This window comes from Anabas testudineus, chromosome 5, assembly GCF_900324465.2.
Source record: "Anabas testudineus chromosome 5, fAnaTes1.2, whole genome shotgun sequence".
Taxonomy (NCBI): Eukaryota; Metazoa; Chordata; class Actinopteri; order Anabantiformes; family Anabantidae; genus Anabas; species Anabas testudineus.
In genome coordinates, this window is record NC_046614.1 from 15,699,505 (window position 1) to 15,726,188 (window position 26,684).

Here is a 26,684-nt window from a genome sequence, read left to right on the forward strand (position 1 = left end):
ATCCAAGCCCAAAGTCACTTGGCTACAGCCTACAAACCAGTGTACCACAGGTTGCAGTGCAGGTGTTCCTGTAGGTTGCACAGATAAGGAAGGAGTTGAGGCAGTGCCATTATACACAACACGCACGTTTTAGAGCATCACAGAGTCAACAATATCTAACTACCTTACACAACAATGTCAGTCATGTAAAACGATTTTATAACCCCTGAGGAGTCTTTTCCTTACATCTGTTTTTGTTTCCTGCACAGGAGAAACAGACTTTAACCTCAACATTAACACAAGGCGAGGTGTGGTGACCTAAATATCACTGGAACAAAAACCAAACAAACTGCTGCTGCCATTGACTGAAAGGTGCAAACATCTGGATTTACAGCTGGCTGCAAAACTACTGTATCAAAACCCTCCTGACATCAGTGACATTGTATTAATGTTGTGACTGAAGACGTGAAGTGCTGAAGTTGGGCATCGGAGCCGGCAGGGTCAGTGTCCCCTTCATGATTTGTACTAGTGTGGATCATATGTTTGCATGTAAACATGTAGTCCTGTTGATATAAGGTGGAGAGAGAAGACAGATAAAGAAAGCTCTTTAGTGCTTTTTTATATAAATGATATACTGGGTTTCTTCAGGAGTAGGGTTAGAAACATTTCCATGCCATATAGGTTGTGTTGCTTCCGTTATTGTTGGCCTTTGTGGTCGTGCAACTAGAAATGCATGTGTGACAACAAGTATGAAAGTTGTCAATGCAGTGAGAAACGGAAATTACAGAAAGGATCGCTTATTTCCATGATGTGCCTAGTTCATAGTTTTTGCTACATGCATGTTTGCTGCATCTACTGTAGATAACTCTGTTTACTGAAACTCTCCTATCAGATGTAAGAGGACATGTTTCAAGGTTTGCTCCAATGCTTTGAATTTAAGGCTGAGTAGGTCGTGCACACTAGTGGTGTTTACATTTTTTTTTTTCACTTCCTTAGTTTTGGTTTATTCTGGCATTTTGATCTTTCTGAAGTCGAAGTGAGCCTGTCACTTAGTTCTTTAATAAACCACTAAAATTGCTCCATTACAGTACTCGTCTGTCTTTTGTTTATGCATTCATAATGTAAAGTGAGCCAATAAGTTAAGAAGCTATAGACAAAAGGTGCCCTGTGTTGTTTCCAAACAAAACACGGTTTCTGGTTTCAATCCACATTACTAATGGAAACTTGTTTGTCCTTGAGCTGTACCAGCCGTGATGAATGAATTCCCTCCCCCCTCCTTCGTAAGCATTTGGGTAAACAAATTTAAAATTGTGAACATTTGTCAGATGGCAGTCCTTTACATATCAGTCCCCAACAAGGACGTTTATTGTGTCACCCTTATGTTCATGTGCATGTGCATCTGTGTGCATCCTGGCAGAATGGAGACTCTATTAGACTCCATTTGATTCTCTAATGGAGGCATTAATATTAATATGATGTTGAACATTTATTGTAAAACATATTTTACATTATGAAATGTTTCATAATTTATTGTATTAACAGACTTTGTTTTGAGTTCCTTTTATTTCATTACAGAAAAACAAAACTTTTAAAATCACTCTTGTTCTCATTTAATATTGTCACTTTTCCAGAGATACTTTTTAAACTCATATTACCAACTGTATGTTTTGCCATTTTGCACAGCTACTCCTTTTTTCTCTGAAACTATTTTTTCTTCTACCCTACTGAAGCTAACTGAAACCATATCAGTGTGCCATATCTGCCAGTGGTTGATACTAAAGTGAGAAACAACCACATCATCTTCCTCTCCGAACACGTCTTGAATTAGGTGAAACGAGACAGCTGGCACCTGTGGCACAGAGAAAAGACGTCAAAAACAACGGTGCAAGTTTTTATTGTGCAGCACAATTCCATGGGATTTCTTGGGGAATCATTTTTACCTTGCCAGCTGTGAGCAACAACAAAAAATACTCAGCCTTAATTGTAATTATAGAATTATTTATTATAAAACAGGCTGACAGTTGATATAAGTTATTTACAGTATTTCTCATGCTATAACATAAAAGGCAAATGTGAAAAACAATGAAGTGGATCCTAGAGTTGTAACATAGTTAAGGCTTAAATGCATATAAAATGGCAAACCATTAGAAGGAGGGACAAATGAAAATTCAAATAAGTTTGAAGTTTGCTTCCATCATATAGCATAGCTGAAAACCCCAACGGACTTCATTCATGTTTTAACACACCTGTCTGTGTGGCAGCAGCAAAGTAGGGTGTGATATTTCAGTCTTGCCACTACGTATATTTATTTACACACTGATTCAAATAAAAAGTGGACAAACAACACCATAAGTGCAGCAATCAATATATTGAGACAATAATCATAAACATTAGTGGTGATTTGGCAAGACGGATAAATTGCTGAATATTCAGGGGAGTTTCCCAGTTTGCCAGTTCTTTGTGTTAAATTTCTCTGAAATACCACAACAGTGCTTTAACCCGACTCACGTTTCCCTTTTCCTTTCTAAAACAGATGTGAATAAAACAAGGACCATTCATCTGATTATGAGTCATACATCCTGGTCAAGGTAATGTTAGCAGCAAGTTGAACATTAGTGGAATAAAAAACTTAACACAATACTAATGTGTCCACTATGGCCATGTAATTGGTTGAAACTCACACAAGAAGTGGCATGTCATGAATACACATTATAAAAGCATTCACCTTTACCTTCACTTGGCCAACCATCTGACGGAAGACAATTTCTGAAGAAACATACCAACCAAAAAAAACAAAGTGATCATATCTAACACAAGTCTTTAAATATAGCTGCCCAGTGCCATACTTCCTCTGTGATGTCACATAGTAAAAGAAATCGTAGGCCTTTCTTTTTCAGGCCTGAAAGTGCTGAGAAATCATCTTTGGACGTACCCCGATAATACTACCTGGTCAGCATTAAAGAAAATGAGAAAATACTTGAATTGAAAGAGCACCTCTTCACTCGAGTGCAGCCTGGCACAGTTTGGGAACCTGTTACAGATTCAGAGTCTATCAGGGGAGTGCCAACACCACAGGTAATGTGACAGGAGTGGAATGAGATGAACGAGGAGCTCAGATGAGAGAGATCCGTATAGGGAGGGCGGGGGACTCTGTCCTGTGCTGAGGGGAGTGATGGGCCACTACATGTTCCACCACTGTGTGTTTAACCATATGTTTCATAAGGTATGTCTCCTGGGGAAGAAAAAACAGAACTTTTACACATCACCGCACTTTCAGTTTTTAACTTTAACTCAACTCAACATTCACTTCCTACTTACTGAGGTGTATGCTCTGCCGCACATGCTGCAGCAATAGGCCTTTGCATTTTTGATGGCGTGAGCAGACACGTGAATCTGCAGCGAGGCAGAGTCCGAATAGGCACGGTAACAGTTGGAACATTTGAAGGGCTTGTCTTTGTTGTGCTGCCTCTGGTGAGACTTGAACCAAGACGTAACATAACATTAATACAAGAGCCAACTGAGTCACAGATGAGAAGATAAAACATTCAGTCACAGATTAAGTCAAACAGGTGACGACCAAAGTGGAAAAACCGGTGATGGAGACGCTGTTAACGTTTACCTGGAGATTTGAAAGTTGAGTAAAAGCTTTTTCACATCCCGGATGGGCACATTTATATGGGCGATCACCAGTGTGGATTCTGAAACACATAGAACAAACAGACCTCTAAAACTTTCAAACAGGTCAGACAAGAAGCTGGAAAGGTTTTCTCTTTGTCCTAATAGTTATAGTTTTGACAACTAAGCACGCTGGTAGTTTGTTTCCTCTGTTCTTTCTTTGAATAGTGACATGGCAGCACTGCCACTATGCACAAAGTGCACTAGGACAAACAGGGTTATTGTGATAACCACAGCAATGACTCAAACACAGTCACGGCCAGGCAGGGTATGACACGCTCCAGCATGTTTTTGTCACATGTGCACCAGATATTACACAAAAAACTGAACAACAAAAAGTATTTTTGTGCACACTTCACAGGAAACAATGTTGTAAAGCGTATTTTCTGTACTTTAAAATGTTTGTGTGTGTCTATCTTCAGCTTTTATCAGCTCAGTAATGTGCTCTATTGGGTTAAGATCAGGTGACTGATGTGACCATTGATGAATATTTTATTTCTTTGTCTCAAAACATGTTGACTTGCTTTCGCAGTAAGCTTAGGGTCATATCCATCTGCACTCTAAAATGCTGTTCTACCAGTTTTGTACCATTCGGCTAAATGTAAGCAAAGAGTTTATCCCTTATCATCTTGCTACTTCTCTCAGTAGTCACATCATCAGTAAATACCAGTGAACCTGTGCCATTGGCAGCCATACATGCCCATACCATAACACTACTTCCACCATAGCTGGCACAGCTGTTCCTGTCTATAATTCCTAAATTGGAAATGCCATATTTTGTGAAACCTCTTAAAATACAGCTGAGAGTGTTTTATTTCAAATCAATTGTGGTCATATATAAATGTATATGTACTGTATAATAATTTACCTGGAGTCTGTGATTTGTGAAACATGAGAGTTTGAGGAGATTTGACACGATCCCCAGCTTGAATTCTGGTTCCTTCCTGGTCCCTCTGCACCCTTTCCATCTTACTTGTAATGAGTGCTACTGTAATTGTTGCTATTGACACTATAAGCAGCCCCTCTCCTGCAGCTCAATAACTAGATTTGTCTAACTCTGCTCTGAACTCTGTTACCTGGACCCCTCTCTCTCTAACTCTGCCTCTGGCCCCTGCTCCTAACCCCCTCTTTGAGTTAGATACAGATTGTCTGGTGTTTGATTCTGGACTTTCCCTGTACTGACTGTGTTTTTGGATTAGACTGTTAGTGGATTTGGATCTCTGGACTGTGGATTTAATTTTTTATTGTATGCACATGATGAGGCTCTGAACTCTCTGGATTCTTTTCTGCCTGTTCACCACACGAAGGATGCCACTCCTATCTACCAGACTACAGTTCTATTCGGCCCCGGCCTACGTCTACATCCTGTGTCCTACCTCTACTCACGTTGACTCACCACAACTAGGTCAGCCCCCAACCAGTAATACGTACATTCTCTGGTTGTCTTGTCCCTGTTTCCATCCTCTGCCTCTTCCCTAGACCCGCCACGCTAATTCATCGCCCCGCACTGTTTTTAACTTTATTCTTTTTCATTCATTTAACTCTTAACCATGACACCTCACAAAATTGTAACTGAATAACTGTAATAAAGCCAAAAGAAGCCATTGCAGTAATGGCTTACAATGAAAAGTACAATAAAGTGTTCCCTGGTCTTAACTGTGTTGAATGTATGTATGTATGTATTTATGTTTAGGTTATATTTAAAATTTAACACCAATATATGATTGCAAAGAGATAATTTCTTTGGTTTCTTTGTGAATTATTATATGAACCAAAGTAAAATCTAAGGCTTCAGTAGATAGACTTAGAGGGAAGGGCAAAGTGACTAAACTGAAACTAATTTGTCACATTATTGTGTTGAATCAAACTACTGTACAGTAGTAAACCACAGCTTGATACTGTATTTTATGTTATTAGGAAACTACTGTACAACAACTAATTGTTGAATCAGAGTTTATGCTATATAACAAATATACTAAATAGAGCATGTTAAAACCACAAAGCCCGTTATCACAAACACGTAACTGATTCAAAAGCCAGACCTGGTGTGCTGCTGTAGGTGGGAAAGCTGGCGAAAACATTTCTCACAGTAGGAGCAGCGGTAAGGTTTGACACCAAGGTGTATGCGAAGGTGCTGCACCAGATAGGATGCATTCGCAAAGGACTTTGTGCAGTGAGGACACTTGTGAGCCTTCGCCTCTGTGTGCGTTTTGGAGTGAATCTGCATGTCTGACTTGGAGAAGAAGGTCAGGGGACAAACTTTACACCTGCATCAAGAAAAAAGTGACAAACAAACACATGAGGAAGCTGCACAGTGTACTGTATAATGTTGCTTAGGTGGAAGTGAGCAGCATTACTGTGCAGGAATAGACGTGGCACCGGAACCAATTTCACATAGTCATACAGTTGTGTTTCTTCCTCTGTATTCACATTCTTCAGAATTGTGAAACTTTGTATAATGGTGTTGAAACACAGGATAAATGACAAACTATCACAAAACAGTTAGGTATAGAGTAGATACACTGTTTGCCTTTTTCCGAAGCAGAAAGATTTATTCAAATACAAAGGCTTAGTGTGGAACGGGTGACAACAGAAGGCACTGTGACAACAATATTTAACCATAAATAGAGACACAGGCATAAACATAAACATGTCAGGACATAACCTTAAAGAAGACTAAAACCACCCACTCTTACACAGCCTGTGTAGTTTGGCGGCTGTGTGTAGCTGTGTTGTCACTTTTAAAATGCATAACTTAAGGTAATTTAAACTTATTATTTTACTCCACTACATTTACTTGAGAGCTGTAGAAACTAGTTCTTATGTAGATTAAGAAACTCAAAACACAAAATCTGTGGTATATATATTTGTGGCGAATATTACAGCTACTTTGGCTGACAAAAAACACTCAAACTTTTTGAGTTTGCTCCACACAAGAAGAATTTGCTTATGTGAGCCATGCCTCATCAAAAGGAGCTGATTGACATTAAGCTGGAAAGGGTTACAAAGTGATGTCAACAACTTTAGAAATTCACCAGTTAGACAAACAATCACTGAGACACTTTGGGACTGTGGCTACTCTACCAAGACCTGGGCCGCTAGTCAAAATGACCCCAAGAGCACAACAAACACTTATTAAGGAGGCAAAGAAACATGAGTTCATGAGACTACAGTAGGTAAAATATTGAACTAGCAGGGTGTCTATGGCACCCTGCTAGTTGGGTGCCATAGACACTAGTGATTGAGGGGAAGATGAATTCCCAAGTGTATCAAAAAGTGTGATCCGGTGTGTCGTAAAGACATGTCAAAGCTCCCCGGACCACAGGAGGTCATTTTCCCGAATATATGAAATATGTTAGAGAGTGGAGAGATCGTGTCGTCACTCAGAGAACCAGGGTTACAATGTAACCACAGCGTTACAGCTGCAGCACTTAAAAAAAAGAAAAGGTTTCTGATCCAAGTTTAAACCTTTAACAGGGTTTCATGGCTAAAGATGTAAAATGACTCTCACTTCACCTGTTACTGTTGTCCCCTCTTCTTCTGGAAATTTGAATATCCAATTTCAATTTACATTTGATCTTTGTTCATTTGCCTCCCCTGGGCTATCAGAAAATGTAGTCAAACTCTGTCCTGAGTCATTCAGATTAGAGCCGCCTGAATGATTTTTTAGTTTGTACCGCGGAGCTTCTTCCTCTTTTTGATGCCTGCCAGTCAAAATGTTGCTTTGTTCATTATAATTACAGTTACTTTGGGTTGTTTGTGCAGTTTTTGAATCTTTTATTAGTGTTTTGGTAAAAGTGAGAGCAGCTACATCTAAATAATTAGGCTTTTTTTTTTTTACCTGTAGGTTTTTCCCTCTTTGGCAGTGATGGTGACACAGGACTGGTCGTGGCCTGAGGCTAGGATCGGGTAGGGCACCACCAAAAGTGAAGACCCATTCTCAGCTTTAATCTTTTTACGGCCTCGTTCCTCCTTTGGTGGAGGCCCCAGGAGGCCCACGAGGCCACCATTGTTTTTCCCAGGCTCCATCCCGTGGCTGCTGGCTAACCCTGAGATGAGATGGGGGGTGGGAGCTCCACCCAGCCGACTCTGGCTGCTTGAGGTGGGTGTGGTTGGCGTAATGACCTCTGAGGTGTTGAGGTTACCTGTTCTGGATGCCAGTGCCACGCCTAATGGGTGCAAAGATAAAAAAAAAAGAGGAGCAATTAGAATCAGAATCAGAAAATGAGCTGATGTTCTGCAGTAACAACAGAAGCTCCAGCTTCCTCTACTTCTAATAATGACGCCCACACCCTGCAGACTTCAAAAGGAAAGCTACCTTATTGTTCCTTTGGTTGTGTCTGGTTACCTGAGACGTGGTTTGTCCTTGAGGGATGATCCATGAGTTGACGCAGATGCCAGTCTTCCCATAATCCTCTTGCTTTTATAGCTGCCTTATCGTCGAGATTCAAGTTGACATCCCCCAGAATACGACCTGGAAAAGATAAACGCGTTGACTTCTTATTGGTGTTTAAACTGTTTTGTCTTTGTTTCTACAACTAATACAAATAAAAACATAATAAAATTGCTCAAATTATTAAGTGATGATAGTACCTGTGACTGAGCTGGAGGCGGGGCGGGCGTGCAGGGCAATATCAGGCAGAGAGGGGCTGTGGCTGTGGAGAACCTGCATCTGATGGGCTTTGGACACCCCATGCTGGCCACTTTCCGCCTGACTGGGGGCAGCCAGTAAGGGCTGTTGGGAAGGGACTGAGGCAGGGGGTAGATGTGGTGGTCTGATCTTCTCCGCCATCAGCTGCTCCTTGATTTTATTGATCAAGACTAGGTTATCCAGCTGACAGCCAAGAAACAGCGTTAGTGACAAGACACCAGCCATCGTCAGTTCAGTGTCAGCTGATGATGTAATGACGCCACCTAGTGGCAGATGTGTAATGTTACTAAAACAACTGAAGAAATAGAATTTACTACTGCATTTTATTAAAACTGAAGCAAAATTGAAGAGAATTGTAGGAAGAAAAATGTCTTTAATCAGTAATTTTTACATTTATTTGGAAAATCGTGTGTTAAAATAAAATTAGTTTGCTTTCTTGCTGAGATTTTGATGAGAAGATGAGGCCAAAAAATGTCCCCAAATTAAGACTAAGTAAACTTTTACACACACTTCAAACCAGAGACTTATTAAAGTCTTAAAGGATGCCAATTAATTGATTTCCTAAGTTGTCAAACTATCCCTGTAAGGACTGCTTCATTTAAAACATAATTAAATAAATCCAATAATAAACCTTTACACAGAAAATTCACACTATAATTACCAGAAATAATGTGAGAATACCAGAATCACTGACCTGGCCGGGCATCGCAGTAGGAGGAGGCCAAAAATAAGGGTTGTTAAAGCGAGGTTCAGCCATCCTGAAATGAAGAAATAAGGGTCATTAACAAAATGAGGGCATGACTCAACCTCCCCATCTGTCCATCAGTGAAAAACACCTGCCAGTCCACAGTGTGAGGTGACAACACGATTGTAGTCCAACTTGTATGACAACCTTTTCTCGTCTTGTGACCCTAAAGATGAAATAAATGTCTACTTGCGACACCTTAACACAGGTTTCACAGGTGAGTGATTTCTTGCTTTGTTTTCTTCTGTCTTCTGTGCAGGAAAAACAGAGATTAGATGAAAACCTCGCTGCACTTTACAACTTTTTCCCTGTAGTAATGTGGCCTCATCGCTTCATCCCCAGCTGGGAACCAATCTTGTAAAACTTAAATGTATGTGTGGATCTATTGTTCGTGTAGAAAACGGTGGTTAAGAACTTGTGGCAGTTGCTCTCCATCCCCGCAGCAGCTGACTGTTTGCTGTGATAATTTGAGATAACTTGTCCCGGTCTTGTGATAGAGTATTTTTAACGACGTTCTGCATCACTTTTCCCTCTTTTGACTAACAGTGAGAGAAAAGCTCTGGCCTACTCATCAGAGAGCAGCAGTGAGGACGATTGAGTTCCTGCGGTGAGCGAAGGAGCACGTTTGGTGCAACTTTTATTTATTTATTTGTTAATTTTGCATAATTGGCATGCTGCCCGAGAGACCTGAGCTCTCACATGATTACAACAGTCAGTGAGGGAGCTCTCTCTCACAATGGTTATCTGAGAAAACAGAACACTTAAAGCCATATGGCTCAGATCTAAATCTGCCGCTGCCTGTCTTGACACACGGGGCCCCCGGCTGCTACAATAAGAGTGATGGGAAACAGTGAACAGCAAGACATGAATGACAGAGCCAGACTCAAATACTAAGAGGTCAGTAAATGCAACTTAAAATGAGGAGCCTCAGTGTTCGATCCTATATTTCACCCAGACAGAGGGAGCTGCTTGCTGTTCACACTGTGACCTGAAAGTCTTTCTTTTTATAACTTCCCTTCTCAGTCCTTTTCTTTTTCTTTTTTTTTTTGCATTGCATGCTTTGGCACACTCCACCATTCCTAAGTCTGTTTAGCTTAGCAGAGGCATAACACAGTCCACATCTGCGAGCCAAGAGAAACAAAAACGATCCGTCCAGAGGTACGCGCGTACAGTAAACCCCACAAAATATTTCTCTAATGATGCCAGTGAGGATCGGTTTCATTTCCTGGAGGCTTTCGGTCTCGAAGGAGCAAGCTCAGGAGTTTGACTGCTGCTGGACACCTTTGTGTTGTGTCACTTTGTGAAATGACGTTTTACTGAGAAAACGATTCCAATCAGTAGGTTGAGTTGTTCAAACTGCTGTATGATCGGGTCCTAACAGCATTTCTTTTACTTTCTTTGTGTCACATGTACCAGAAGAAATTTAGAGCTGGATTTTAGTGAGGCTATAACATCTATGCCAGTGAGTAATTACTGGAGTTGTAATTATTCCCTCCAGAGTGAGACAGACTTGTCCGTATCACTGGATGCAGGTGCACTGGAGCGGAGCTGTATGTTGTAGTAATGAATATTATCATTGTTAAACTGCTGATTTCTGTGTTGACAAACCAGGTTCAACTATTTGATATAAAAATGAATGTATATCAAGGCAGTTGCTGTTCATTTCTGTCAATGGACCAATCAATTAATCAGCCATTAGAAAGAGTTAATAAGCTGCAAGTAATTCATTTATTTACAGTTTAAAAACAATTGAGTTAAAACGTAGAATGAATTTGAGTTTTTTTTCACAGAATGTTTTTTATCCATTCTCTATGTTTGACCAAAATTCATTTAACATTTAAATCTGGAGACTTGAGTGTTTGTTACATATGGAGAAATAAAAAAAAACCCATCAGCTGCATCACTGTAACCCAAAACTTCGGCTCATTACTGGTTTATAACTAATGTATGAAGCCTTAGTGAATCATTTATTAATAAGTAACAAGGTTCTTAGTTACAATTTATAAACCTGTGTAAAGGCTGTCACAGTGAGTGAAATCAGCCCAACTCCGGACACATGCTGTTAATTCTGTACCACTCATTATTATTATTATCTATCTGCTCTGTGTGGTGTCATACTAGTCCTGCAGAAGGTTTGCAGTGTCACCACAAAGGTGAGCAGACAGCACGTCCAGCTGAGACAGAAAAAAAACGATTTTATACATGTGAACACTTCAGCTTGAGAACCAGAAATGAAAATGCACCAGTGGAATTTAAAGGGAGAGGAAAAGCATCAGCAAGAAGCAGCACAACTCCGTGTTTAACACTAAACTTAGGGGCCAACTTTTACCCCCACCCCCCCTTGCCATTTTTCTTTTGTACCTTCTGTGCTGAATTATTCCTCCGTTAAAACCAAAAGACCCAGAGGCCGAGCTGTTCAGTGTGGAGCTGAGCAGCTGGACATGGGAACCTCTCCCTCCGCGGAGAAACGATCCGCAGCGCGTCGCCGCGTCCGCCGCCTCTCCCACATTCTCAGACAGTTTATTAAAAAATTCAGACAAAAGGAAAACAAAAATGGCAGCCCTGTCTTATTTTTATAAGCACTGGACGCCATATTCTGCAGATGCGAATATTGTGCGCGGATCATTTTATCCACATGCAACAAAGCGCTTCGGCGACGCGAGCGAACGTGGCGCATTTGCATTAAGCGTACGAATGATTGTTTACTTTGATTTGCAGGTTTGAATAGCCCGGCTTGAGGAGGAGGAGAGGGGGGGGGGGGGGGGGTGACACTTCCTACAACAATCATCATGCCTTTGCTGAACGCTCTGCAGCTGCGGAGCCATAAATCCTCACATCCACGTTCACGCTGGCGCGTAACGAGAGCTTTTCATTTGCGCGACCGGAGAAAAGGAACCCGGGTTTAGCGTCATCTTTGGGGGGGGGGTGCAACTTTTGCATGACTTAAAACGGTGGCGAAGCGACACGGGAGAGCTGCGTGTGAGAAAAGAGCAAAGAAATAAAATAATAATAATAATAATAATAAAAAAACCAGAGAGAGAGAGAGAGAGAGAGAGAAACTGCACCGAGCGGACAACATACCTGAAGCAGCGACAGCAGAGATCTTCACAGGGATCAGTCTCCTCTTCTGCTGGCTCTCAGTCGCGCTTCAAACCTTCCGGTTCGCCTGCTGTTCACTTCTGGGTGCTGCAGGATGAACGGTTCAGTGTGAACGCACCGTTTTTTAACCCATTTTCTGGTTTCTGCTTTCTGTTTTGCTGCAGACGTCGTGTTCGCCTTTGCAGCTGCAGCGGGAGGTCGAGCTCTCTCTGTGTGTGTGTGTGTGTGTGTGTGTGTGTGTGTTGTCCATGCATGCACGGTGACATTACATTATTGCATCTGTGAGGCTCCTTTTGTCTCATGCCATGACTGACAGCAGCGGGGGACACATGTCCTGCTGGAGCCTTGGACTACACAGGAATCTGTTGCGTTAGGCCACAGGTGTGTCTCTGTCCCAGGTCACGACGCCCGTGTCCAGTAAATATGAAGTGTAATCCTCTCAGCAGCAGCTTGACAGGCTGCTAATGTGCTCTGTGCTGAGCTCAGCAGGAGATGGCACTGCTGCCGCAGCCGAGAGCTTCAGAGAGGCAACGTGGTGCTCTGAAGCTGAAAAGATGGGCACATATTTAATGACGGACTAGCCCTTTAACGACGTGAAAACGTCACGTAAATGAGCGTAAAAAGAAGCTTTTACTTTAAATAAGTGTATTAACTCTCAATTATAAATAGACAGGGGTTGATTCTGTATTGTGAGGCTGTTTATATATATGTTAGACTGATTTATTTATTTTATAATGGTCCCTTTGTTATTAGATTCTGGATATAAAGCTTTAAAGACCATTTTGTTGTCAGGTTGTGAAACCTGGTGTTTGGCAGCAGTGCACCTTGAAATGTTGGTAATCCGCTCATCAGTGGGTTTGTCCCCGTCAGGTTCGCACTCACAGATTTGGGTGTGGGTGCTCGGCAAAAACCTTTGTCATCCTGCTAAATGAAAGAGTTAAAAGAGCAACACAGACGTGGAGGAGGAGACACACACACCAGTGAAGTTTAAATAGCCTCACAGACAGATTGACAGATTAATAATGCATCAAATGATTAAACTACCACTAATAAAGACATAAACATCTTTACTACATGCAGGGCTCATTTCAAGATATTTTACTGTACGTGTGTTTGCATACACAGATACAAACAAACATACACGCATTCAAATGCATGTTTAAATTTACATGACAAATGCAAAACTCCACATGTCTCCATGTCCTGTCCATGACACAAATTAGACTGAGGATAGATAGACATTCAAATGTGGTGGTAATAATTTAATAAAGCATGAATGGAGCGCCACACACGTCACATCTGAAGACCTCTCCAAACATTACTTGTGCTCAAAGGAGAATTTGCACTTGCTATAAAAAATAAATAAATAAAAAAACATGCTGCACTTTCCTACCTGTCACCTTACTGTTGTGTAGATGTTATTTCTATCTGGCCTCTGTCCCCTGTAGCTTCTCCGAGTATAAATGAACATTTACTACTGGTTGGACTTCATTTCAGAAATCAATTCATTTTTCCAAACCAAATGTATTCAGGAGAAAAAAGTCAATAAACCCCATAAGACTGAATTTGGTTTGCAAACCGCTTCTTTTTTATTTTTTATTTGCAGGAAAGCTGACTGAAACTGTCCTGTGACCCGAGACAGTGAGCAGTGTGTTTAGATGTAATCAGAGAGCACACTAAATGCAACTGTTTTTGTAGCAGAGCCTCATACATAAAGCAAATAATGCAACTCCCTTTTGCTGAATGAAGAGGACCTTTGCACCTGTCCAAACAGCGAACAGTTAGCTGGATACTAGAGCAATCATCGTTTATGATTTCATATTGTAATAGAACTGTGAGGTTAAAAATAAAGCACTGACAAGGAAATACGTAACCTATATTTAAATATCACAATAGCATCTTCCTCATCTCTCCACCATGAGCACGTTCTACAGGCTGATCCTGTTCAATCAAACATCCTTCAAGTGTGTTTTTCTTCTGTTAACCATTGAAATAACATGCAGTAGTTTGAACAAGGTGGGTGTACCGCAGACATGTTTGCATACTCGCAATCAGGATGAAACATCTTTTACACATTGTGCCATTCAGGTGCACCCCCTGACACCTACCCACACCCACACACACACACCCACACACCCACACACACTCAGACACACACTTATATTCATTTAGCATTTTGAAAAGTTAGTTAGTCGTTAGACTGGTTTTGTTGCCTGCAGAAGCAGCGGCACGCCCTCCGATCCTCACACACACACACACACACACACACATTCTCTCACCTCCTCACAGGCCAGGTGCACCGAGCACAGGAGGGGGCGAGGCGAGGGTCATTATCCCCCAAGTAGGTGGAGCAAAGGGAGGGGGGGTAGGTGAAGAGAGCAGATGAAACATTTGAAGCTCACACTGACATGCTGCTCTGAAGGCTCCCCTGAGCACAGGTAGGAACTCTACGGCTGTCACATTTCTCTGATGCACGTAGTGGGAATCGTCTTGTTCACTGATCATGCGATAGAGATGACGGGAATATTTGTTTTACAGGTTGAGATTAAGCGGTATCAGCAGGTGGAGATACTTACAGTCTTGTCATAACACCAGAGAGCTGTATGTGCACACACGGCTGATGCAGATCTGCAACCGTGCTTCAGTTTCACGGCACTTGTTGCTCGTGTTAGAAGTCACTGCATCTGTTGCATTTTCACCGAACATGTTTGACTTATTCCTAAGTTTCTTCATTTTTGATCCACTGTAAACATCTGTGTGGTCCAGGGTTCACTACTAATGCACACAACGAAATATTGATCTTCAGGACAAAAAGTGGAATCATTATGTAAAACATTTCTCTGAAATGTCACTGAAACTGCACAAATGTTTACCGCTGTTAGACGTTTTGCTGTTAGTGTACAGCCTGTCATTCTTGAGCTAGTCTACGCTAAGGCAATAAGAACCAGTTTTTCAAGATGCTGACCCTTGTGTGTGTTTTGTTTTCTTTTAGCCATGGGTGGTGTATTGCAAGGAGCAGCAGTGTTGTGCATTTGCAAACTGGTCTGCAGTTTCTTTTTCCTGCCCTCACTCACCACCTCCTACAGTCCCATCAGCTTCTGCTGCTGCTGCCTCCTGGTCTTCACCGACTTCCTTGTCACTGGTGAGTATTTGGAAGAGCAGTGGAGGCAACTGTAAGATCCTATACTTAAAGTAAGAAGGAACAATATCAGTAACGATATCTTTCCTTTTTGCAGCAGAAGCATTACATATTATTAAATGCACAGATTGCAAGAAAGGAACCACAAAATAGTATTAATTCAAATGCCGCACATGAATAAATGAATTGCCAACCTTATGCAGATGCAAAAGTAAATCTCTGCCGTACCTCTTTCACTTCACAGGTTTTCTGGGCTTCCTTTGTGTATTTGAGACCTGGCTGACTGACCTGACTGCACTAGGCGATGTCATCGCCCTGCGCTTCCTGCTCTTTCTCAGCCACATGTATGGTGCAGTACTCCTCCTTATCACACCCCTGATTGTTGTGGAGACTCTGTCCAGATTGCTATGGCCGCTCTTTGACGTCAACCCCAGGACAGCGAGTCCAGTTGTGGCCCCTGACGGACAGTGTTGTCACGGTGGGAAGCTAACAGCGGAGCAGCAAAAGGAGAGCAACAACCCAGACAAAGAGAAGAGGTTGTTTCATGTCGTCGGTTACCTCTGCTGTCTGTCAGTGTGGGTCACTGTGGCTCTGAATGTCAGGTGGCGATGGAAGCTGGAGGAAATGTGGTCTGTTGCCTGTTTGCACACAACCCACTCCCTCGTGCGATGTTTGCCCAACCTGTTCAGCCCCATTCCCATCGCTATAAATCCCTGCTGGGGCATGGGGTTTTTCTTTTTTCTCCTGCTCCTTGTGACCACAAACACGGTCCTGCACAGACGACAGCGGGCCCCTGCACAGATCGAGACAACAAACACAGCAAAACATGGAGGTATCAGTAATTGCGACACTTGCCGACAAGACCCCGTTCAAGTGCTGTCTGCACCCTCCAAGCCTGGGATGTCAGCGTCAGGTCCAGAGTGTATTGACCCAGAGAAAACAGAGAGCAGCTGCACTATTCACAGAGCGTATTTCTGGAACAGCTTACAGATGACGGCACGTCACCATGGAGACTTTGTCCTCATCTCCTCTGGGTGTTTGTCTGCAGAGATGGGAGGACAGGAGCACGAAAGGACAAAGAGAGGTACACCTCTGACACTTATCATAGACTCGCAGTTCAGGCGCCACTACAGGTGGAGACAATGGGATTTTCCCTGCCTGGGGGTGAATGTAATGATAGGATTGGTGGGTGTGCTCTCCATCTTTGTGTTACCTCTGAGTCTCAGTGTGAATATTCTCCTGATCAGGACGATGGAGACACTGCTGGAGCTGTGTCTCGAATCTTTAGTTTCATTTGCATTGGACCCAGAAGACGCAGCTGAATCTCACAGTGAAACACTTGTATAAAACCAGATTGTGAGACACACACACGGATGCTGATTGGAGGCCATTTGCAACAGGATCACCAGATTAATGTTGCATGTATGCAACAGCAGGTCTGCCTGTCAACACTGGTTTGAGCGCAGAGTGTAAATAAGCATTACCGAGCTGCTATTCACTTGTGAGGAACAATATGTGAAAACTGCTGCAAGGTGCTGTGGAGACAGGTCGAGGCGTGCTTGGTGGAGAGGTCCTAAACCTGAATAACACAGATGGCTAGAAGGCTTTCTTTTGCTGTCATTAGAGCTGCAGCTATTTGTAGTTACACGGCGGGTTACAGGACGAGCCTTTGCAGTTTAAATAAGATCAATCCAGGAGCAAACAGTGTTTTGAAAGTGAGGATCTGAAGTGTGTCGATGCTGCATCACACGAACCCCGCGTAAAGCAAAGAATGAATAAATAAATACTGAATGACTTGAGGGTGTACCGCAGATTTAGTTTTTCTTTTAGTAGTTTTGGCTTTGTTCTTAGGAATATGGAAATATTAGGTGAAAAACATTCTGCACTCCATCACATTTATCTGACAGCTACGACTGTTTTTCTGTTCTAATGTATGTGTGAATATTAAAATGTAAATAAAATACAGTTAGTTATCAAAAGTGAACACATTTGCCCAGTTATTTTTTTAATAAATCACAGATTAAGATTTAAAGTTAGAACTTAGTTATTGAAGCCTAATGACATGCTGGAATAATATCTGTTCTAATGCTAACAGCATGTAAATAGTTATTTATATAACATAATACATCCCACCACCACTGTTAAATCACTCTTTTAGACTTTGTGCAGCCAGTGACATCAATCTAACTCAGTTATTGACAGAATAAATCTGTTCTTCTACTAAACTTGATGCTGTTGATAAAATCACTGTGCAAGATTTGTTCCACCTGTGTCTCACACAGCAAATACCATTCAAGTAAAAATCCAAACTATTACCATTAAAATACCAACAGTAAAAATAAGCTACCGCACTATGGACCATTGCAGCATCATATGATGTATTATGGGGGCTGAGTGCAGGTTTTGTTGTGCAGATTTTAAGCATCTGCATCTGCAGTGGGAGTATAAAGTAGGTAAAAGTAAAGGTAACATTAAATAGAAATACACACAAGTACAAATACTTCAAAACTTTCCGGGTACAGCACTTGAATAAATGCACAGTTACTTCTCACCAGTGACATTTGTATTTACTTGGACGTGTTATTTGCAATAAATTGCACAGATTCTTTAAATCACAGCATCAGTTTGTTCTGTTGCTGTAAGAATCAAGAAGACGAACCGTGGAACTCAGAAAAACAAACCCCCGCCATGTCTCCACAAGTACGGGAATGATGTACTGTAATGATGCCAGAACTGTCAAGGGTTGCAGTCCAAGGTGAGCAGGGGCAAAATTCACCAGCAGAGGGCAGTACAGCACAACAACAGCAAGACCTGAGGGCTTCTAAAGGTTGAATAAAGGAGCTCTGGGATGTAACCAGAGAGGGATGAAGGAGATTTAGGAAACAAAAGAAGAACTTTTTACCTCTGATGGAGCCAGAGGTCAGCACACCTCTTTATCTCTCTCCAGAGAACAGGGACTTAAACTGCAGCACACATGGACTTAGACAAGCATTAACAAGAAGGCCCCGCTCTACTATTTTAAGACAAATGCTCTGATGCATCCACAGGCAAACTCTTGCTTCATAACTGTAAGATGGCACATTCTGCTGACGAGTGTGTGAACAGACAACACTTTAATGAGCGCTGTGGTTTTGTGCGTCTTTGAGGATTTTCTTTTAAAAATTGGGGCATGATGACATTTACGAGAAATGTCTTAGTTGCTGTAGGTTTCCTCAGTCATTAAATTATTGCAAATGCAGCGCAGGAAGTCTGTGACCTCTGAGAGAGAGCGAGAGACACTGTAGTGTATAGTGAGCAGTGAAGGCACTACAAGAGCTGAGATCACTCTCCGCCTAATGGTGTCGATTATTATTGCTTTAATAGCACAACCACAGGTAATTTAACCCAGACTGATGAGTAATCTTTGGATTCACCTACAAAACGACTGGGACTTCTTTCTACAGTCTTCTTTATGTCGTTCTCAGTTTTAAAGGTGGGACGAGACAGTAGGCATGAATTTCAGCATTTTACTATGCTTAAAACATAAAAAGCTTTGAGATTAAATTAAAACTAAAAAACAAACTATTCACTATTAACACTGTTGAGGGTGTATTGAAGTTAATCTTTTCATTTAAGCAAACTGAACCAGTCCAGAGTCCAGGACATAATCTTTAAATTGCAGAACCAAAACTCAAATACTGTATATTACAACATAACATAACATGACATAACATAAAGGAATCATAATCTAATGGTAATTATATTTACGGTAGTGCTGGTCTTCATTGTTTATATATAACCTAGAGTTATATTGAACCCCACTTACACATACAGTAATCTTGAAAACATGCTAATTAATTGGGATGATAGAATCGTTCATGCCAGCAGCATTACAGCTGCAGCTCTCACTCTTTAACCGCAAAAAAACGAAACAAAAACCAAACAGCAAGTGATGACAAAAGTGAGTCTTTCTGCCTTTTCCATCGCTTAGAGGATGAAAAACCTTGCACTGTCGCCTCAGGAGGGCTTCATCAGACTGGAATCAGATACGGGTCTGTCAAAGTAGAGCGCTCAGTGACTGTTTAATGGACACTTTTCCCCTCAGGTTGAAGTGTCTATAACAGGATGGGCACCTTCTCCTCAGATCAAAATGTCTCTAACACAGAAGTGAGATGTAGAAAAGTGTCCTGAATCAAAGCTGAGGATATGCAGCCCCTTTGTCCCGAGGGTCTGCTGCGAATAAACTGCACAGTTTGTTGTGGAACAGCTGTAATCGTGATGCAATCAAGACTCAATTGCTTTGGAGTGTGAAATAACAAGGCAGCAGGGTACGAAGTTAGACACAGAACATAACTTTCTGGGTTTCTGAGTCAGTGTATGACTCAGATGTTAACTTCTACCAAACTGTGTGACAACATCTCCTCTCCGGGATAACAGAGAGTCATTCAGATGCATCACAGATGGCAAATAAGGAGGACGTACTGAAGGTCACGGCTAACCCACGGCGAGGGAACAGCCAGCGCCGCCAGACGCCTTTTTTATCACGATGTCACACGCCTGGGCCTCAGCCTCATGTCAAAAAAGGGAACAGTAATAAAAGGGGGGCTAGTTGAGCAGAGCCAAGAGTTTGGCACATGCTTACGAAAATATTTTGGCAGCAAACTCTTAGTGAACTGGAGCAGGTATTGACACGCAGAGGCAGAGTCTTCCTACATGATTTACTTGCCTCCCAGATAAACTATGTTTCATTTTGAAAATGTAAACTATGCTACGCACTGCGATAGGTCATCTTCATTGTTTGACTAAAGGCTAAACCATAAAAGCAAACCAGCATTTATGTGACCCTTTGAATTGAAGTAACTCTCTTTATTAAGTATTTTTAGCCATCCTAGCACAGCGGCTCTATGTGGCGATTAGACCATTAAGACACGATCGGATCAAATACCTTGACATTGACATTTCTGGTCATCTACAGATCACGGCTGTTGACGTCGCAGACTTTACATTTAGCACCACCTGGAGGTCAAAGCTTTAATTTATTCAATATAAAATAATGATTTTTCTCTTAACTTGTTGTAAAAAAACATTAATTGAAGCACATCCAACCCAGAATAAAGTTAAGGAGGCCGTTTGATTTTTGCAGTAATTTAATGTACATTAAAACATTTCTCACAAAGCTCTAGGAGCATAAGCGCACTAGAGTGTGTTCGCACAATGATGGGTGCACAGCGGCCATCATCAAAAGACACAATCATCATTATAATCATTAAAAGTGTCATAGTTATAATCATCATAATCATTTTATTAACCATTAGCTTCATCACCATCACCAACAAACCCGACACCGCCTCATGAAAATCTCTTAATATTCACACATAAAGTTCTAATAAAGCTAACCACACGGAGATCTGCAACACAACAAACTAGGGCTCAAACTGAATGTGTGTTAACCTGCACAAGGCGCCAGCTGATCAGGACAGTTTGTTATAGAAAGAGAAAGAGAAAATAACTAAATACTGCACCGATTGTCTAAACCTTCTGTTACTCATCCTGACACATCAATAAATAAATAATGTGGGTTCAACAAGTTACCTGCGCAGATTATGTAGGTAAATTCCAGAACTGACAGAAAAAAAAAAAACCAAAAAAAACCAAGCGGTTTCCTGTTTTACGCAGCAATGTTACTCAGATACTGTCTGAATAAGTCACAGGCTCCTGCACAGCTGTGCAAGTGAAAACAAACACTGAGAATAATTTGCAGATGCTCACAATTTGACCCTAGTTTGCCTCATACTGCACAGACTGTAACCACAACCTACAAGAACAAGGGCACTGCCCCGATTTTCTTTTTCAATGGACAACACAGAGAAAACACACATATACAAACGCAGATACGTACAGTGGCAAAGGAAGGGTGAGGTGATTTTGTTTTTTTGTTTGTTCATTTCCCAGGTCATTCCTGATCCTTAAGCATTCTGTAATCAACACTGCATGGGGATGCTTGGAGGGTCAGATGGGCTTCATCAAGCACAACGGGAGCAGGATTTTAAGTTAAGTTTGAACCAGTCCGCTCTAACGTACCCATGCACGTCAGTATGTTGGACTTGGCTGAAAGACAAGAGCCTCTTAGAGCAGATTCTGCAGGACTTGAGTCCGACTAATGCTAAACAAGAGCACTTGAGGCACGTGGGGCGAAGAAATAAACATGACTGAGCCTCAGAGGAATTATCAGTGTTTTTTTTATCATTACGTAACACAGAACAGCAGCCAACAGAACGTAAGAGTCCACCCACCCATCTCCACCGCCCTGGTTTATCAGCACTTCCCAAACGTACAGCGTGACTTCACTTAAATAAATGATATGATTTTCATATTGGAGTTCATCTGAAGTTTCTAACTCATGTGGCCATCTACTTAGAGAGCATGATATGTTTTTGATTCTAAAACAAAATGATCAAACATCATGACTGGAAGCAGAAATGTATTTACTAAAGGGGACAAAAGACTCACAGGTACAGTGTATGCTGAAAACAAGCATACGTGTGGTCCGACCCAGCTTTTTTTAAACCACTGACACCCTACATACAGATATCCAAGTCCTTACTCCATCAGTAGCAGCATGTTTCTGGACAACCTCCACCTTCAAACAAAATGTCCCATCACAGATGGGTAGGACTGAGCAGGGAATAGAAATGGGCAGCGAATCAACTACGTTCTCATTCACTGGATTTGTTTTAGGGGGACATGAAAAGCTGGTGCACAAAAAAAAGGAGCTTCCCTTGTAGTGAGGGACCGAACAAACACGATCATGGTGTCAGGAAGAAGTAAAAAAAAAAGTGCCAGCAGATTTGATGAGGTCAGGGTGAATTGATCAAAATGGGGCCAAATAAAAGCCCCAAAACAAGGATCTGAGTGCTGTCAATCACATACCACAAACAAAGCTAAGCCAACTGTACAGCACAGACGAGACAAACGACCAGTCCTCGGTGTCTTTTTGCCCGGACAGAGAGCGGACGTCAAGCCTGAAAAGCCTGGAGCTCAATAAGGAGAGAAGTGCCGCCTGGGACTGTGCAAGGTGGGGAGAGTCACTTTAAGACAGGGAATTTTTTTTTTTTCCTTATATCACTGCCACAGGCTCCAGCAGAGCCCAGGGGTTCATCTGTCTCTGTTTAGTGTCATCTTTTTAGTGAAAGATGTGGAATGAGGCTCAAGTGCAGGCCGTTATTGTACGGTCATGTCAAGTCAGACAAAACAGCGCAGGTTTGAAGAGCAACATCAAGCACGATTCTTAACACCAAACTGAAAGAAAGGAACATCTCAAACACCCTACTGAATATTTAAACTGATTTCTTCAATATCTTTTGAAACCTACTCAAGTCCTGTAACTTCACCTAACGATTAATTCATCTGACAGGACAACAGCGACCATAGACCGAGTGTAGCTCTTAAAGGCGTACAGTGTTGATTCGCAGCGGCTGCACGTTCTTGCCGTTAGCGTGGCTCTGGCCCGGGCTAAAGTAGGGGAAGACCTTGGCGGGGAATTTCTCTCTGTAGGTGTAGAGCCAGGACATGTCGTCTGCGTTGTAGAAGATGAGCAGGCCTTTTGGGTAGTCCAGGTACACCCCCACTTTCTCCAGCTTGTTCTTGACATTGAGACGGGTCCAGGGCTCGGTGCAGGCACTGTACTGGTTTCCGTCATGCATGACAATGCAGTAGAAGCCGCGGCTGGGCTGGATCTGGATGCTGCCCTTGCGACTGACTGTCTCGTTGGCCACGCCGATCATCCACTGGGTTTTCTCCGACACCATCACCTCCCAGTAATGGACGCCTGACATGAAGCCCTCTGCCCCTAGAACAGACACTTCCACGTCAAAGCGGCGCGGGGAGTCCTGCAGTGGCTGTGGGTGTAAATTCCCATAGGCCACTATGGTACAGTCGTCTGAGAGGATCAGTCTTTGGTGGGCTGTGATGGGGTCAAGGGTCAATGCTGCTGGAACTAAGGAAGACAAAGAAAGGGAGATGACAGATGTGACTCAGCGTTTAACAATATGGAGACAACAGTAAATCTAGATAAACAGGATACATTAATGTGTAGCAGGAAAATAAAAAGTGCCTCATTTCTCTTTATGATTACAAATGATGGAAATGCAGATTTGTAGGTAAATACATCCGTACACAGCTCAGCCACTTCACAGGGGAAGTGAGATCAAGGTTATGAACTGATTACTGAAATAAAAAGATGTGATGACAGGGAACTGATTAAAAAGAAAGGACTGTATATACTAAATTATTCTCCACAGGCAGCTGTTTAAACCAGTTTGTATGAATGTTGTGAATGTATTAATTGTATATGTAATGATCTGAACATTCACAAAACATACTGTATTTCACCTGCTACAGTGGGAAACAAACTCAGTGAGTGAGACCCCTCATGAAGACCACCTGAAAGCTATTTTTGACTTGTCAGTCAGCCGTCCCGTCCTCTCAGCTCCTCAGGAGCTGCACAGCTGACAGAAATAATGAAGGTAGCACATATGTGCAGCTTAAATCTTTTAATAGGTATTCCCAGTAACACTGTGAGGGGGATGTGTCCAGGTTACACAATACCCATGTAACTCTGGATGATCCACAGACCTCAGTGTGTAGTTTTTATTAGAAATACTTTCTATCAAAGATCTCCTCCCACTGTTTATTATCCACAGAGAAGAGGACAACACCAATGTTTTTTAAGTCAGTACAGTATTGGTACTATGTGATCACACACCAAGGAGAATACTTATACTTATGAATGCTATATTCAATGATCCCTCTAAATCTCACATGCTTCACCTGTATGGATCCTTTTTTTTTGTTACACAGACTCCACCACCATCATTGAATCACAGGATAGACAAAAAGACAGACTGCAGATATGACCTGGACAATTAAACCAAGAATAACTTGATGGCAAAATACTACTACAGGTTAAAGAAATGATGCTTCTTGTAATTTGGGTGAACCTGGTGAAAACATGACAGTGTACACTGTAAATCACTACTGCCAGGGCAGGAAGAGGTGATCAAAGCCATGCCCTGTGGTAAAAGATGACTCATATGACACACCCAGCAGCAGCTTTAACTCTTCTGTCAGGAAAATTAAACAAGTTGTGCAATGAGTCTGCCTGCAAGTACACCATGGTACATTTTTTTATATAAACAGTTTCACGCAGATACAAGTGTGAAGTTCTCTCCTGAGACAGACAGGGCAGCTCAATCTGAATACCAGACCACGCTAAAAGTGCAAACAATAGGGTAAAGCAGTAATTTCAGCGAAGGGAGGAGCAGCTCCAGCTCGCTCCACAGGCTCTGGGTTGGGAGGAGGCCGTTTCTTTGGAGCAGTTATGTGGTTTTAGGGAGGGAGAATCCGCACCATTTCAGTTATAAGGTACCCACACAGCATGAGGCTCAACATTAACGGCTTGTTCCCTTTTCTCTTCAACACAGAAGTGGCGCAGTAACAAGCAGGAAAGGCATCTTCTCAGTTCCTCAGCATTTATAGGAGCCGGAGTAAATAGAGGTGAAATCTCTGGTAGCTGGCCAGCACGCAGGACAAAGCCTTCTCTCCAGTCAGTGACATCTCCAGTATTTGTTACAAAGAAGTCATTAAAATTTCATAACCCGAGTGCCTCTTTGTGTCATGCTGAGAAACATACAAGCGTAGAAATCAGCACAGAAACCATTTTTCCTGCTGAACATGAGAGAAAGAAAGAAGCGTCTTGTAGTTATTCCCGCTAACTCATCAGTGACAGCGAGGGATGAAGGATGATGGGAGGAATGTCTTTGTTGCATCTCTGGCAACCGCTGGTGATGGATCGTAACCAATTGTTCCATTTGGCAGCCAGTCAAGGGAGGCCAAAAAACCGCCTGTCGGCAGCAGGCTGAAACGGGAGGATTGATTGAGGGAATAAAAAATAAATAAAAAATTCCTCAGCACATTATTTTAAATAATCTCCTGTGAGTGAGTGATAGCTGTAGGGCAGAGGGAGTAGAGCTCCTCACTGTACTGTCAAATCACCACCCTGCAGGTCTGACCAATGTTTCTCAACTTAAGAGACAAAAAAAATCTTAAAAGCAGCAGTGTTAATGTAAGGCAGGATCAGTTTCTGCATGTTGAAGTTACTTACTAAGAGGAGAAAATGTTTATTACTCTCATACAGTGTCTCACTGGAAATAAGGGTTAATGTAGAGTTGTTGTCTTCCAGCATCTCTAAAGCGCCATAATCATTAGCACACTACATTTTTTTTGTTTAATTCACAAAAAGCCAACGTGGCAGCAACTAGGTGGTGAGTCGGTATAAATGTGATTCACCGTCACTGCTTGTAGCCCAGAAACAGGCTCACACATAACACGATAAAGTTATTTTAACACTGTGGTTTTTTGCATGGCTTTTACAAACAAGATGCAACATGTTAGTTAGTGAGCTTCAGAGACAGATTCATTTACTTTCAGACAAAGCCAGACAAAAAAAAAAAAAACATACACTAGCAAGAAAAGGTTTGGAAAAAATGCATAGTCAATATGAATAATAGTCAAATAAAATCTCTATGTAAAACTTTTATCAAAATAAATAAATAAATAAAACAAAATAGATATTGGAGAAATAGCTGCCTGACAAATCTGTGGCATTCGACTGGTCAGTTTTTGCTGATATTTATGTGTCATTTCCTCCCAGGCCTTTGGGTCTGCTGTGCTGGTTAGACAGTGTTCCCGAACTCTTTTGTCAAACTTCTCCCACATCAGCTTGATGGGGTTCAGATCTGGTGATTGAGCAGACATCTATCATCTATTCATGAGCTCGGCATTTGAGCTTTGCACTGTATGTTCTCCGCCTGGATCCAGACACTTCAAACTTGGACTCATTAGTCCACAAGACTTAGTTCTAGTCATCTTGGCCCAGTCCAACCTTTTCTTCCTATTTAGCCAAGCAGGGTTTTTTTCTTGGCAACAGCAGAACTGACATAACGTCTGTGTTTCTCCCTTGTTTTATTCAACACTGCAGTTAATTTAAGAGCATCTGTTTCTCAAGCAGGACTTATCTTTTTGGGCCTTCTGCTGCATCTTCTGTCCTGTTAGTTAGGTTTAATTTCTTGGCTATATCTCCTAGAGAATAACATCCCAAACAATTTGTTTACTGGCCATGAACTTTTTTTAAAGATGTTTTAACACCTGGGAGGTCACGAAAAATCTATTTAAGACCATCCGCACTTGATAAATAGCTGCAAAGCCTTCAAGTTTAACACTGACTGGGTAGCAAATAATAGTGGTTTAGTAAAACGTAATCTTTGCAGTTTCAGATGGGTTACCTGATGATTACATTTTACAGATACATGAATATATTTTCTGTGTTTTTGTTTAAACGTTTTTACATTTTAGTGTAA

The 26,684-nt window shown here is 41.8% G+C and overlaps 3 protein-coding genes across 6 annotated transcripts in view; 1 reads left to right on the forward strand and 2 right to left on the reverse strand.

The window, feature by feature from the left end:
• Nucleotides 1-1,960: 1,960 nt before the first annotated feature.
• On the reverse strand, nt 1,961-12,361 carry znf362a (zinc finger protein 362a). Of its 3 annotated transcripts, none has more exons than XM_026348529.2 (9): nt 12,132-12,361; nt 9,000-9,063; nt 8,248-8,488; nt 8,003-8,128; nt 7,496-7,823; nt 5,697-5,921; nt 3,599-3,677; nt 3,298-3,456; nt 1,961-3,211 (listed from the first exon to the last, which is right to left on the reverse strand). In XM_026348529.2, exons 2-9 carry the CDS (start codon nt 9,060-9,062, stop codon nt 3,092-3,094), a joined length of 1,341 nt encoding a protein of 446 aa, XP_026204314.1. In that variant the 5' UTR covers nt 9,063; nt 12,132-12,361; the 3' UTR covers nt 1,961-3,091. The 3 variants fall into 3 exon arrangements, with proteins under 3 accessions (XP_026204314.1, XP_026204316.1, XP_026204315.1); XM_026348531.1 differs by lacking the exon at nt 12,132-12,361 and adding an exon at nt 11,757-11,930; XM_026348530.1 differs by lacking the exon at nt 12,132-12,361 and having other exon boundaries at nt 8,248-8,568; nt 9,000-9,068.
• On the forward strand, nt 9,102-17,080 carry LOC113154371. 2 transcript variants are annotated; one of them, XM_026348533.1, is made up of 3 exons: nt 9,102-9,267; nt 15,142-15,291; nt 15,533-17,080. In XM_026348533.1, exons 2-3 carry the CDS (start codon nt 15,144-15,146, stop codon nt 16,633-16,635), a joined length of 1,251 nt encoding a protein of 416 aa, XP_026204318.1. In that variant the 5' UTR covers nt 9,102-9,267; nt 15,142-15,143; the 3' UTR covers nt 16,636-17,080. The 2 variants fall into 2 exon arrangements, with proteins under 2 accessions (XP_026204318.1, XP_026204317.1); XM_026348532.1 differs by lacking the exon at nt 9,102-9,267 and adding an exon at nt 14,345-14,587.
• A 4,111-nt stretch (nt 17,081-21,191) lies between these two features.
• Nucleotides 21,192-26,684, reverse strand: part of trim62.1 (tripartite motif containing 62, tandem duplicate 1) — a 28,481-nt gene continuing 22,988 nt past the window's right edge. Inside the window, exon 6 of the mRNA XM_026349303.1 lies at nt 21,192-23,263. Within this exon, the coding sequence (XP_026205088.1) occupies nt 22,713-23,263 (551 nt within the window). The 3' untranslated portion in view covers nt 21,192-22,712. The remainder of the gene's footprint in view (nt 23,264-26,684) is intronic.

What these genes read in the sequence shown, in the direction of transcription:
- LOC113154371 (XM_026348533.1), top strand. Translation starts at nt 15,144, where the DNA reads ATGGGTGGTGTATTGCAAGGAGCAGCAGTGTTGTGCATTTGCAAACTG. An exon ending in CACCGACTTCCTTGTCACTG is followed by an intron (nt 15,292 to 15,532) that starts GTGAGTATTTGG and finishes TTCACTTCACAG; the next exon opens with GTTTTCTGGGCTTCCTTTGT.
- znf362a (XM_026348531.1), bottom strand. Translation starts at nt 11,875, where the DNA reads ATGGCTCCGCAGCTGCAGAGCGTTCAGCAAAGGCATGATGATTGTTGT. An exon ending in ATTCAAACCTGCAAATCAAA is followed by an intron (nt 9,064 to 11,756) that starts GTAAACAATCAT and finishes TCTTCATTTCAG; the next exon opens with GATGGCTGAACCTCGCTTTA. An exon ending in CTACTGCGATGCCCGGCCAG is followed by an intron (nt 8,489 to 8,999) that starts GTCAGTGATTCT and finishes CTTGGCTGTCAG; the next exon opens with CTGGATAACCTAGTCTTGAT.